Raw genomic sequence first — 14,539 nt, forward strand, 5'->3', positions numbered from 1 at the left:
CTTTTGCCAACCCCTTTAGTCTTCAATCAACAGTAACTTCCTACTGGTGATCAGTGTATTTTTTCTACAAAAGCTGTAACACTGAGGGGTCTGGAACTATCTAAAACCTCCATGGAAGTAAATTGTGTTGCCAAGTAACTAAATTCTGCAGACTGGCTGCAAGTGTAGTTGCTGCCTGGTGACATTAGCTGCAACTATTATGCCTTTCAAACTGGTTTTCAGTTCTGTCAGAAATCTCCCAGCAACCATGTCTGGCGCCATCTTCGTGGTCCATTGAAGAACTGGCTATGCACACATAATGTCTCAATATGTAACAACCAAACTAGAAAAGTTAGATACCTAAAAAAGATGGTTGTGGTGTGGGTGTAGGCAGGGGTGTCACTGGGCCGGAACGCACCGGAACAGCGATCTGGAAGTGAATTTGAAAACAGTCTTTCTTCAGTCTCTGGTTGTTGTACAACGTTTTTGGGCGCTTTGGTTTTAACACCAAAGTTTGCTGACTGGGCGGTGTTTGGACCTTCGGGCCAATCACAGTGCTTAAAAACAAAAAAACACATTCAAATGACAGGTACAGACAGTTTAATCTGAGCTGTGGAGCTGCCAAATTGTGTGCAAGGAAAGAAGAAACTAGACATTCTGTCTTATTTTCAACCCAGTGTGAGTGATAAAACAATGTGTTCGAGGGAATTTAACTTGTAGGCAGAAACGTCATTCATTTTGTCATTTTCACATTATCCATCTTCGTAAATGAAATTAGTACAGTCTAAAGTGTAAACCCAAACTTAGAATACTGCAAAATGCTCCAAACTTTTCCAAACTATTTTAACATTGTGTGCTAGACAGTAATTTGACATTTTTTAGTTGTCAGATATATGTATAAGTTGCCCAGCACAGGAGTACAGTGTCACTTATGGCTACTACCTGCCTGTTTGATTTGATTAATACAACGGTACTGACAATTGACAGGGATGATTAATTAATTAATAACCCATGGGCATAAATTCACGTGGGGACGTGTCCTGACCACTTTGCTGATGACCTAAAATCATCCCTATCACCAATTTGATATAAATTCAAGTAGGGCTGGACGACATGATTGAAATCAATATCACGATAATCATAAGGATTTTTTTTTTATATCGATATATATGCAATATGGCTCACATAAGCCAAATCACGTATTCACATCAGTTCAGACAGCAGAATTGTGCGTCTCGATATCCCAAAATCACCATATCATCACAATATAATCCCACTGAAAGACGATAAATGATAATATTGAATTATCGTCCAGCCCTAAATTCAATATGAGTTCCTGCAAACTCATTGAATCCGCTCCACACAGGGGGTTAACTCACTCAGATTCCAACTTGTCTAGGAAAAAAAACTACATTTCTGTTGGTCCTTGATCGCTTTGACAGTGCTGCCCAAGCGGCCAAAACCACAGGTGAATTTAAGCCAATAAGAAAGTGGCAGAGACGGTGATTCCTCTGGTGTCCCAGGCTATTTGACAAACACTCAGGTGAGACAAAGGCAAGGTATTGGGGGAAATACATTACAGAGGGAGATAAATCAGATTTCTAGGCTATTTTACTCCAGTTGATAACGTTAATGTGGGTAAGTGCAAGTGAATCTAAATTTGAAAGAGAGAAATGGTTTTAGGGTTAGTCTTACTATTAGTCTTACAGGTTGAGGTTCTTATTAGGGCTGGGCGATATGAGACTAGATATCGTCTTATATTTTGGATATCGTAATATCGTGATATGGCATAAGTGTCTTTTCCTGGTTTTAAAGGCTGCATTACAGTAATGTGATGTCATTTTCTGAACTTACCAGACTGTTCTAGCTGTTCTATTATTTGCCTTTACCCACTTAGTCATTATATCCACATTACTGATGATTATTTATCAAAAATCTCATTGTGTAAATATTTTGTGAAAGCAAACCAATAGTCATCCCTACAATTTTGTCAATATCGATATCGAGGTATTTGGTCAAAAATATTGTGATATTTGATTTTGTCCATATCGCCCAGCCCTACTTACAACTGAACATGTAGCCCACTTCGTAGAAAATACCGAGATATATATCGTGTATCGTCATTCAGCCTAAAAATACCGAGATATGATTTTTGGTCCATATCGCCCAGCCCTAGTTCTTATGCAAGTCGCTGTCCTCATCGCCAATTGTGGCAGGTATTCTTTCATCACTGTGTGGAGACTTCCTCGTGGGCCCCCTCCTGTTGCAGTCATGGATCGCCTTGCTTTTTGCATCTAATTTCATGTCAAGCCATTTCTTTTTTTATTGCTGTGACGGTGCCCCACAATCACTATAGTCCTATAATATTCCTATAACACTCCGATAGGGAGTTAGACTTGGGACTTAGAGTGTCTGCGGTACTCAATAGTGAGCTTGAGCTTGAACTTTACATTTCTTGTTTATCTTTGCACTATTAAATGTGTTTGCTATATTTTGGGAAACATGTACAAAGTTTTCATCTCAGCAATTAAATCCTGCTTGGTGCCTTGTGAATGTGTGAGGTCAGTGGAAAACCACTCAACTAATGCGTTTCTAAGATTAAACCCTTTTAAGCCTGTAAGTTTGTACGAAACCTTAGAGCTTTCTTCTGGCTAGACTCATTAAAGAAGCTAAAACTCGTGTAGGAAAGAGTTTCATATCCATAATTTATATACCCAAATAAATTACTAATCGTGGCTTCAAAGCAGGACAGAGGTAAACACAAAGTCGGTGTTGTGCAGTTAAATAATTCAGTAATTCTATTGTTAAGCTATGGCGGCAAGGAGCAATTGAATCCTATATTGAGTGATGGTAACTCCGAACATTACCCAAATCTGATGTTTTTCTTTGCAGGCTAAACATGGGAACATAAACCCTTTCTTTTGTTTCTGTTCCTCTGTAATTTCAGCCAATAGGAACTGTGCTGTATTCCAATGGCTTTTCCATTGCATGCTAAATATGGAAAGAGTCCAGTCAGCGTCCCACCGGGTTAACAGCCTGATTTCCTTTTCTTTCTTTGGTCCTGGTGTAATGGCGGTCTGGAGCCGTGTTGTACCGTGGAAGCTCAGACGTCTGTTAGCAAGCCATTAGCTGGAGAAAGCTAAATTATTCAAATTTACACTTCTCTCCTCCACCCCCCTGTTTCCCTCTCTCCACTCCCGCTCTGTTTCACTGCTGAATGACTGCTTTTAGAAGAAACTCAGAACAACTCAATTGACACCAAGGCTTCATTTTAAGCAACTTAAAGCCCCAGTACAGAATTAATTAGGCCATAAAAATCCCACATAAATTAATGTCATTTCTTGGAGAGTCTGAGGGCGTTTTCATACTTGAGCCCATTACTTGAGCCTGAACCCGAGATCTTTTCAGGCGTGTTTTTCACCCCCGCAGGCTTAGTTTCATACACACGAAAATTCTTCTTAACCACAGTGCACCTGTCCCTCATTTAAAGCCCCACTCCGCTGACAGATGTCAACTGGCTTAAAGGAATAGTTCACCCAAAAATGAAAATTGTGTCATCATCTCCTCCCCCTCATGCCAGTTGAAACTCAGGTGAAGTTTGTCCATATAACACACAGGGAGGTTGCCAGCACAACTCCATAGCAGCCTTCTCCAAAACAACTGAAGTCAGTGGGGACCAGTTCTTCATCCAAGTCATCCAAGCAGCTTTCCCTCCATTAGATCTTATTTAATAGTCAATACATTTCTGCATTAATCGAAGAGCACTTTCTCCACTTGTCTTTTCAAAGTACCACTACTGAAGCTGTAAAACCCCCATTAACCATCATTTTTTATCATTTAGTGAGGTCTTAGATAGGGGGGTGTCATTGTCATTTATTGTTTTCGTAATGTGGGCGTTGTGATGCCCTTTGAGAGTGTAAAATTGATTAAGGGCTATACAAATAAACTTGACCTGACTTATTTTTTTCATCTTGTGGTCAGTCTCTCAGTGATGAGTGCGTATACAGTATGTGTCTGGTTTTAGTTTATTGTAATATGAGGGATTCTTTGTCTGTCTGAGATGCACAAGCCATACCTGCCATGCTTTTACTGACGGTATTGTTTTTGTGTCTTTATAGTTACTAGAAATATACATTTTAATGGACAGGTCAAGTCACATGTATTTATATAGCCCTTTATCACCAGCATGTCTCAAAGGGCTTTACATGCCATATCATATACACATCATAAACCATACTACATCATTATATACCACCATCATACATACATCATATACATACACATACTACACCATATACCATATTATATCAAACACACTCACACTCACATTCAGGCCTATGTGCAGTTTAAAGTCTCCAATTCCCCCTGATCTGCATGTCTTCGGACGCATCTGGATAGTGTGCCATTCAGATCAGTCAGAAATGCAGACAGTAGTGGACTGTGGAAGGTGAATGAGCCTTTAGTGTCACATGATGTAAATGTTGTTTGTTGATGTTGTTTGTTGGAGGTAACTGAATAGTTGATGTGTGTGTGTGTGTTGCAGGATAATGGGGAAGACTCCCATCGTATCTCTCCCAGTCCTGTGGTCCATGTCAGGGGTCTGTGTGAGGCTGTGGTGGAGGCTGACCTGGTGGATGCCCTGGAGAAGTTTGGACCCATATGGTGAGACAACAACCACTGTGTGTGTGTGTGTGTGTGCACGCGCATGGACAACTGTGTCTGTGTGCATTGGTGAGATCTGCACTATGCATTATGGCATGCTCTTGTATCAATTATTCCTTAAAATGCAGTTGTGACTAAAAATGTACAGTATACTTCTTTTTTGCTCACTTTTGTCATCAGTTAACAGTGGCTAGTAAACTCATATATTGAAACTAGTATAATGACAATAGCAACTAGTAACTCAGAGTAGTGACTAGTGAGCAAAAAATAAGTACTGGTGATTAATTTGTAGTGACTAGTGAGCAAAAAATAAGCACTAGGGGGTAGTTTTTAGTGCATTTTAGGGAATAGTTGATAAAAGAGCTTTCCATACAGAGATTGTACATGCATTTGTGTGTATTGTAGGAAACAAGGGGGGCAAGGGGCAAAAATGCCTCCAAATGTTCATAAAATGCTCCTGAAATGAGGATTATAACTGCAAAAAAAAAATCCCTGGAAAAAAGGATGTTAAATGCAAAAGAGGTACACCTTATTGTATATCCAGAGTAGAATCACCACGTCTAATTACACTCTTATCACTGACTCTAACTTTTAATGATCTGAGCGTTTTCCCACCTGACCACAAGGGCATAATAAAAGATATCTACAGTTATGTAGTTAAGTCATTTAAGTTAACATCTTGTGATACTGCAGTTTCCACTGTAAACCTGTTCCTCTCTATTATTTACACACTTTGGGTGGTGCAGTATTCATCAACATAGACACACACACACACACTCAGGCTGCTTGGATGATGCAATATTCATTAACATCTCATCCACCTGAAGAGAGCTGCAAGAAACAGCATACTGTGATACACACACACGCACACACACACACACACACACACACATACCAAAAGGAACAAAAACGCAATGGAGGAGAAATAATGCAAATATTCTTTTTATGCTGTTTGCTGTCTCTTTTATTTATTAAAGTCACCCAATGGATTTGTCTGGAAATCATTTAAACGTAACAAAGTGTGTGTGCATGGATGTGTGTGTATTTATGGGCGAATCAACTTTAATTCAGAGAAATATTTGACATTGCAATCTTTAATTCAATTGTGAATTCCTTCTAAATTTGCCTTGCGTGATTCCCATTAATCGCTGAAGATGAAATGTGAGTGCTGTATTGTCCAGGCCAAACAGGCCAGAAATAGTACTGTAAATTGGTCTACAGTTTGATGCCCTGGATATTTTTAGACTTGGAGCCATTACCGATTAGCTGTGGTGGCCATTTTTCTGTCTATCATTGCCATTTTTCCACATGCTTGATTGTGATAGATGTGCTTCTTTATACAATATCATGGGATTGTCCGTGATCTGAACAGTTTATGGTGTTCTCTTCAGGGACTCCCGATTTTCATGCCAACATGCCCATGTAAGGCAGTTCCTTACATGTTACATCACACTGAGTGGCACAATCCATGTCTAAATTAACAATTACTTTACTTCAAAATACATTAAAAACAGTATTAAAGTCTTTGATTTCCTTTATTTACTACTAGTCAGAACAATGTGTATATGGTCATACTTTGAATTGAGTTTAGTAATGTGGAGCCAAACTCCATTCAAAAATCTAGCAATTTACTGTAATGTGGCCTATCAGCAAAAACACATACCTGGTAGTACCACCAAGCAGCACTTAAATAAAATCTCAACTTTAAGAAGTTTGCTACTTGCTCGCTAACCACCCTCCATTGTGCAGCCAGCATACATAGAAATTAGGGATGGGAAATAATGCAAAAATGTTACAATACGTATTGTGGGTCAGAAAAATGAATTGTGATATTAGCTCCATTTTATTCTGCTGTAGTAATGAAACGCCTTGGCCATCACAATTTTACAAGCTCTTCATCCAAATTATGATGACATTTTCAAATTGTTGTTTACATTCTAGCAAGCCAACACCATTGCTAGACAGATTTGAGGCTCAGAAATAAACATAATTATGCACAGTCATACTTTGTTTTCATTGAACTTTTATTTGGTGGTTGTATTGAATCATGAACCCCATATCATGTATCGAATTGTATTGTGAGCATAAGCATATTGTCCCTAATAGAAATGTATACATATAAACATGTATCTTATTTTCATAATGCGATACCAACTTGGGTCACTAGCAGCTTTCTCTGTTAGCCATATAAATCTGTGCTCTCTATTCTTTGTCCACTCTTATCAGTAGGAGCATGTGACTGATTAAACTTGGCTTTTAACTTGCTGTCGTCTGTAACATCTCTGAATGGAATCCTAATCCTGTGAAGTCTTTAGTGATCTGCTGACTCTTGGTGTTAACTTCCTTCTGGAATGGAAACACACTGTATTGTATGCTGACAGTGGCAAAAAAAAACTGAGAGCAAAGAAACTGGAGGCATGTAAACTCGAGCAAGTAAGCTGTTGTTCCAAGACATCCTACATTTTATCCACAACTGCCTAAGGCAATACTTTAAAAGCATTAGTGACAAAAAAAAAAAGCCTTTGCTGCCAGGCTCATAAAAACTGCCAAAGTTGGTTGGGGTCCTCAGCCATTGCCTCTCTGCAGAGGTGTGCTCATAGTCAAGTCGTAACTTAGGGGTCAGGACCCCGGGGCCTTAGCAGAGGTATGCGTTGTTTGATAAACATCAGAGTAGATACATACGTTATATGAATGCGTGAGTGTAGTGGAATTAGAATTCATTCGATTTGCGTGGCTGAATTTAACCACGTTACAAATTTATTTTATTTAATTCACAAGTGGAGATTCAACAATTTACATAGACAAGATAGTTTTAGTTTTTTCAGTTTTTATTGACATGGCGGTGCATCTGGGAGACAGCTCAGTTCAGAATCCACGCTGGCACGCTGGGACATGAAACTGTGTACAAAATTAAGCTAGCGTTAGCAGTTAGCTTGATCCGAACCATAGTGTATCTGCCGCTAATGCATGAGTCGGTAGCCACTTCGGTCCAACTCCAAATCCGTAGTTTGCTTGTTGAAGGAAAAAGTCCAAAGACCGATGTTCGGGCGCCACTTGTAACGCGTTTGGTCGTGTCTTAGCATATATACGGCACTATATTCTCTAAACATACATGTGTAGATTCATAAAGTGTAACCGGACTTTCATACCAGATGTGACAATGTGCATAGTTTACACGAGGTAGAGCGACACACAGAGAATTAACTTCTACTCCATTCGTCTTTGTAGTGAAATGTGACGCCTACAAAACTTCTGCCTCCTATAAATCCCAGAATGCCTGCAAGGCTTGTAGAGGTCAGCGTATTTTGGAGGTCAAAGTTCAATGAAGTTGAACTTTGGGCGCAAAAACCTGGAGAAATATCAAGGTGGTTTACGCTGCTTTCAGTTGCGCAGCTGTTTAGAAGAGCACAGCCGGGTCCTTCATTGAAAACTCCAATCTCGGAACCCATCGTCTATCGGTCTGATGACGATTAGACTTCGGTTTCCGGTGTAGCCAGCGGACATCCGGGCCAAGACTTCGTCTTCCGTGCGCCGGTCATTGTTTACAGTCCGATTAGCAACTTGAGACGCGAGAGTCGAACGTTTCTCCACACAATTCACAAACATCGATACTTTTTGTAGGTGTTTTAGGTCCAGACAACATTTTGGCTAATCTCTGTAAACAGATATCTGCATATGAGACGTCGTTTCTCAACTCCAACACCATTCTCGCATCTCAAGTTGCTAATTGGACTGTAAACAATGACCGGCGCACGGAAGAGGAAGTCTTGGCCCGGATGTCTGCTGGCCTCACCGGAAACCCCAAAATATTGGCCGTCGCCCCCAGAGTCTAATGATCGTCAGACCAACCGACCGTGCTTGCGCGTTTGGTGTGAAAGTCCTGTAACACAAGTCGTTACTGAAGAGACTTTAAGCTACTGGTCGGAAGACAGACTGGGAGTAGAACTCAATACCTGTTGCTGTAACTCTGTCTCAGTAAAGTGACGTAATTTGTTACTGCAACTAGAAGGGCACTTGGAGAGCGCAGACCTCCGCCAAGGCCAATAGTCCAGTCTTCTATGATATGCAAATGTACAAGCACAACCAATATACAGATCCACTCCAAAATTTAATGGGTTCTTCCTAGGCCCATGCTACACCCTTCCGCGAAGTTTCATGAAAATCGGCCCAGTAGTTTTTCTGTAATCCTGCTAACAGACAAACAAACAAACAAACCGAAAACATAACCTCCTTGGCGGAGGTAACTAAACAATGTTCCAAAAGTACAGTAGGCTCATTTCGTAAATATAAATAATAAAAATAAGCGTGACATGACTGGTAGTGGGCACATTTGACTGAGGGACATACATACTATACTATATGTCCCTAGGTCTTTTCAGTTTGCTGAGATTTTTGCAAAAAGAAAAAAACCCAAACGCAAACTATTTTATCATTAAATGCAAATATGTAGTTCTACCTGCACATTCCTGACATGGAAGTGGAACTTAGCTAAATGCTACACTTGTCTCACTACATCTGGATGCTACTTCATGTCATGATTTTCCACTGGACGTGACATTTCGAGTTTCCCGGCGTATTGAAATGTATGTGTGTGTGTTTCTTCTGTGTTTATGTGTGTGTGTGTGTCTTTCAGCTATGTGATGATGATGCCGTTCAAGCGTCAGGCCCTGGTGGAGTTCTCAGCGGTGGAGAGCGCTGACCGCTGTGTATCCTGCGGAGCCAATGAACCTGTATACATTGCAGGTTTGATTACAGGTTTTTCATTGTGAAGAGGATTGATTGATTGATTATTTTTCATTGATTCGTTTTGCTAGCATTGATTAAATGGGTAAGATTTACATCTATCTATCTGTATCCATTCATCCATCTATCAGGGCAGCAGGCCTATTTTAACTACTCCACATCCAAGCGAATCACCAGGCCGACCAACGCTGACAACCCCAACAGTGGCAACAAGGTCCTCCTGCTGTCCATACAGAACCCTCTCTACCCTATAACTACGGTAAAAACACACACACACACAACCATCCACATGCATGGAGACACGCAATTTCTAGTCAATACAGTAAGATTTTACACTCTATGTAGATTGCTCTCTAAAACCTATTGTAAATGCCACTGCAACATTATGTTGTATGCCACCGTGAAATATATTTTATTATTATTATTATTATTATTTAATTCCCTAAGGCAGCATGCATTAGCCATGGCCATTTCAGAAACTGCCAACACACAGCCTAAAGCATCTTTTTTCAAGTATGTATAATATACTGTATATGTTTTATAACTTTCATACTGCTTATATTTCATATTTTTGGTATATTCTTATATTGTACATACAGTATTTTTCATTTGATTTTCCCACGGTGCCGTGGGCAGGGATGGCACAGTCAGGTCGGTCAGTCAGTCATCTGACACTTCACTCCCTTACACCAATGACAAGGAACCTCTGTCAAGGTGTACAGTACGTTTATATATCTTTTGTATCGTGCTGATATTTTACTTATATAAAGTTAATGAAAAGAATTAAAAGTTTGATTATTAAACCTTAGCTATGAATTTTCGCATAATCCTAGATCACTTTTCATTGAAACTCCCCCAATCATCTAATTGGTATAATTTGGCTGTTAGTTTAGAGCTGGTCATGCTGACAATGTTACAACACCTTTTAAGCCTCATACTGAGCAAAGCAGACTAAGAGCCCAATTCATGTGCAACAACTTCTTTACTGACTGCTATAAGCACTAATTAGGATGCTATTGATGGAAAAACCCATAGTTAATGGGGTATTCTTGTAGAATACAATAGTGCAGAATAAGGTCTAATAATGGACTAATAATGGCCCAAAACACTAGTAATATGTATGGGAATAAGCAACTTATTAATAGTTAATATGTGTTCCCTAATCTAAAGTGTTACCACGATTTTTTTTGGACTGTGTGTGGTATTTATTTTAATGACTGTTATTCTGGCAACAATGAAGGGTAACTTTGCCCGAGGAGTTGTAAGCCAAAAAAATGTTTACTAAATCCACCTTTATCCACATCGCTGTCCCAATACAGGCTTTTGAAACTTTTGCCCACATAGTCTTAAAGGATAAGGCTGGTGTTTTTGAATTTCTTACCATCAACAAATCCTATGAAAATGACAAAATCAGCAATGAATTTGTTTTGCTAACAAGTCTCGTCCATGTACCCGATGCCCAATACAGCCATGTCCCAGCAGCCATAGAACTCCATTGTATTAAAAAATGTTGCTCTGCAGCATATTTCATCATCGCGATGCCCCGGGCCAGCCGACTTTTTCCTCAAACAACATAATAAGCCGACTGTAAACACATTTTCCATCTCAGGAAAGTAGTTCCGTAGCACAGAAAATAGTCCCTGGCGTAATGAAGAATTTGTTTCCATTTGAATTGATTTGGTAATAACTACAACAGTCTGACTTTTCGTGGTAACAGTTAGCGATTTTTAAAATGGAAACTATGTCTTTGTGAGCTGTATTTCAAGGGTTTTAGCTTACAATTGGAGCCAATGACTTCCGGGTTGACGGCTAAAAACGGTACGTGGGAAGTCAGAAAGTGACGGGAGTAGAGCAAACGCATTGTTGATTTTGTTATTTTCATAGGATTTGTATGCAAGGTAAGAAATGCATTAAAAAACTCCAGCGTTATCCTTTAACAAATCATTGCACAGTTACTATAACATATCCATGTATGATTCAGGGATCCTGTCCAATTAACTAATATGATCTTAAGTAAGTATATATGTATATAAGTTATGAAGTCTTATTTCTCTTACAGACTCTGCACATTGAGGCAATATTCTACTAGCATTTAATATTCAGTATGTACCAAGGAATATTTCATTTATTTCTCTCTCTCTCTCTCTCTCTCTCTCTCTCTCCCTCTCGCAGACAGGCTAGATTTATTAGATATTAGATGTGTTTCCATCATCTGAGTTGGTCGTATATCATGTTCTTCAGTGGTAACGTTGGTCATATATCAAGATTGGTGATATTCTATTCTATTCTATAAACTTTTAACCTGCCACACGGACCACATACTGTAGGTGTTCTGTCCGCGTATTACAGTCAACATGCTGCAGAGCTGCTTAGATTTATCATAATTCTGGCTGGATGCATTATTTGTTTGCAATATATGCTATTCCATATATTTATTAATGTACTGACAATGTTTGTTGAATGTTTTCATAGGAAACCATGCTTATGTTTCCTCCCCCTCCCTCTTGGATGTACTGTATAGAAGTCTACCAGTCTACTCAGACAGTCCCACCCCCCCCCCCACCCCCACCCCCCACCCCCATCTACACATACACACACATATACACGCCCACACCAGGTAGGGGATTGAAGTGTTGATTATTGATTGAAGCATTGAAGCACTGAAGCAGAATTTAGCTGATGAGATGCACTGAGCTATGCTTCAAACGGCACACAAATACTGTTGTGTGTGTGTGTGTGTGTGTGTGTGTGTGTTTTGAGGACCAAAGTTGAGATGTGTTCATACATACTGTGTTATTATATGTAAGAGGAAGACGCCTGCAGCATCTTATTATCTACTGACCTTTTCAGATCAAATCAAATCAAACTTTATTTATATAGTACATTTCCTGCAAGGATGCAGCACAAAGTGCTTTACAGAAGAAGAGATAAAAACAACAAGATAAAATAGACAAAACCAAAAAATACAAAAATTATGATGTGAATAGGAGACAGTTGGGTAAGATTAGGCGAGGTAGGTTAGATTAGGTAACACATTTCCATGCAGTCAAATTGAAGCTGCGTTTTGAGTCTTGACTCAAACTGGCCTTTTGTTTTCCTTCTTTACATGTCTCTCCCTGCAGCTTATGTCTCACTGAAAAATCTAGTTTATGACTGATTGAGAAAAGTGGGTATATCATATGCATATTGTTGGAGATCACTCTTTTATAACGTAGCCCTGTAATCAGAATCTTATATAAAAAGCTCAGCTGTTCATTTAAGTTTGACCAAAACCTTCGCTTACCTTATAGACTATTACAACCTGGCCCCAAAAACATTTTGGAAGGCAAGAGACAAGTTGAATGTAAAAATTACAGGGAAAGCTTCAACCGCAGCTTATAGTATCTTGATGCAAATGTCCATTCCTTCAAAACAAAGGGCTTGAAGTTACCCTTAAGATATCCAAGTAAGGAAGATTGAAGAACAGTACTCAGACTATCTTTGGAAGTGCATCAGTGCCTTTGGCTCACAGAGCATCCCGATAGACCCAGCTGCTCTAAATGCTACAGGACTGACTACCTATAATTTGAAACCCTACAGTTTACAGAGGATAAAATTGACTAAAGCAGTGAAAGCCACATCTGTGTGGACAACAGAATAAAAACACATTTAGAAATAACAACAATACAGCGATACACCATGCACAAATTATTCAAAATGCATCACATTTTCCCTTGTTTAACCCATGGCTTAAGAGATGGCATGTCTGAGTTCTCTGTTATGCTTTACAATTGCAGTAACTAAGTCTGCTGGTAATAAAGGCATGCATAAGTCTTTCTGTATCTTTTTGGCAGAGAAACAGTTGAACTTTTGCAGTATTTCTCTGTTCGAGTTACATAATTGATGCGGGATTAAAAAAAAACGGTTTCCCTCTCTCTGGGGTTTTGTTTTAATAACTAGTACTTCTGTTTTGTCACTGTCCAGTTGCAGGGAATTTTCAGGCATCCACACATTGCCATCAATACAATTAATTAATTTCTCTATAGGGCTGACATCATCAGATGATACAGTACATATATATAGAATTGTGTATCATCAGCATAACTATGGAAATCAATCCTGTGCTTCCTGATGATGGGGGAAGCATATAAAGGTTGAACAGCACAGGGCCCAAAATCGAGCCCTGGGGGACACCGCAGGAGATTTGAAATTCTCACAAATAGAAACAGAGTATCCCCCTGCCAGAAAGGTATGTCCTAAAGCAGTGGTTCTCAACGTGGGGTCCGGGGACCACCAGGGGTCTTTGAGGGGGTTCCAGGGGGTCCGCAGCAAACTGATGAATTGTTAAACTTCAGCATTAGAGAATGTAGAAGAATGACTGTTTTGATCATAGTTTCAGTGTTATCTCTCTGTCTAAAATACAGATAGTCATGGAATTCTGGACAAAATCATATCTGACAATAAAAATATTCTCAGATTTGGGTCCAAGAGACTAAATCACATCAAATGGGGGTCCGTGGCTCTAATGTGTAGTAAATGAGGGGTCCTTGATATGAAAGAGGTTGAGAATCACAGTGCTAAAGCAATTTAGAACTGAGCCAGAGAGGCCAACCCAGCTTTGGACCCTATCAGTAAGAATATTGTGGTCAACTGTGTCAAATGCTGCATTCAGATCCAACAGCACCAGAATGGAGAGCTTGTTCATATCCATGTTAATTCTTAAGTCATTGATAGCTTTAACAAGGGTGGTCTCGGTGCTATGGTAGGTATGAACACCGGACTGAAATTTCTCAAAGATCATAGATATAGGTTATTGTTAAGGCAAACGTTAAGTTGATCAAAAATGAATTTCTCAAGAACTTGACTGTGAAAAGGAAGATTTGAGATTGACAGGGGATCAAGGTTGTTGTTTTTTAAGTAGGGGTTTAATAATAATAATAATAATAATAATAATAATGATAAGAAACTTCATTTATATAGTACTTTTCAAAAAACAGACAGAAAGAAAGACAGAAAGACAAAAGTACAATTAGTTAAAAGCCAAACCATAAAAATGTGTTTTGAGACGTGACTGACTTCTACGCCGCAAGCTCCGCTGCAGCGTCAGAGCCTGTTCAGTTCAGTGTCATTCTGTCTGCGTGCCGGCCGCTTCATTTCTGTGTGTTTGTGTACGTGG

General features: G+C 39.4%; 1 protein-coding gene across 2 annotated transcripts in view; it reads left to right on the top strand.

The window, feature by feature from the left end:
- Positions 1-14,539, top strand: part of LOC139664855 (heterogeneous nuclear ribonucleoprotein L-like) — a 73,310-nt gene that overhangs the window by 25,547 nt on the left and 33,224 nt on the right. The window contains exons 2-4 of one of the 2 annotated variants that reach the window (XM_071543830.1): positions 4,499-4,641; positions 9,275-9,384; positions 9,516-9,643. In XM_071543830.1, the coding sequence (XP_071399931.1) occupies positions 4,499-4,641; positions 9,275-9,384; positions 9,516-9,643 (381 nt within the window). The remainder of the gene's footprint in view (positions 1-4,498; positions 4,642-9,274; positions 9,385-9,515; positions 9,644-14,539) is intronic. The other variant, XM_071543831.1, reaches the window with a different exon arrangement.

This window comes from Centroberyx affinis, unplaced genomic scaffold (genome assembly GCF_046629955.1).
Source record: "Centroberyx affinis isolate AG114_WGS23_722 - 3 ecotype Tasmania unplaced genomic scaffold, CSIRO-AGI_Caff_v1 ptg004383l_1, whole genome shotgun sequence".
Classification (NCBI taxonomy): Eukaryota; Metazoa; Chordata; class Actinopteri; order Beryciformes; family Berycidae; genus Centroberyx; species Centroberyx affinis.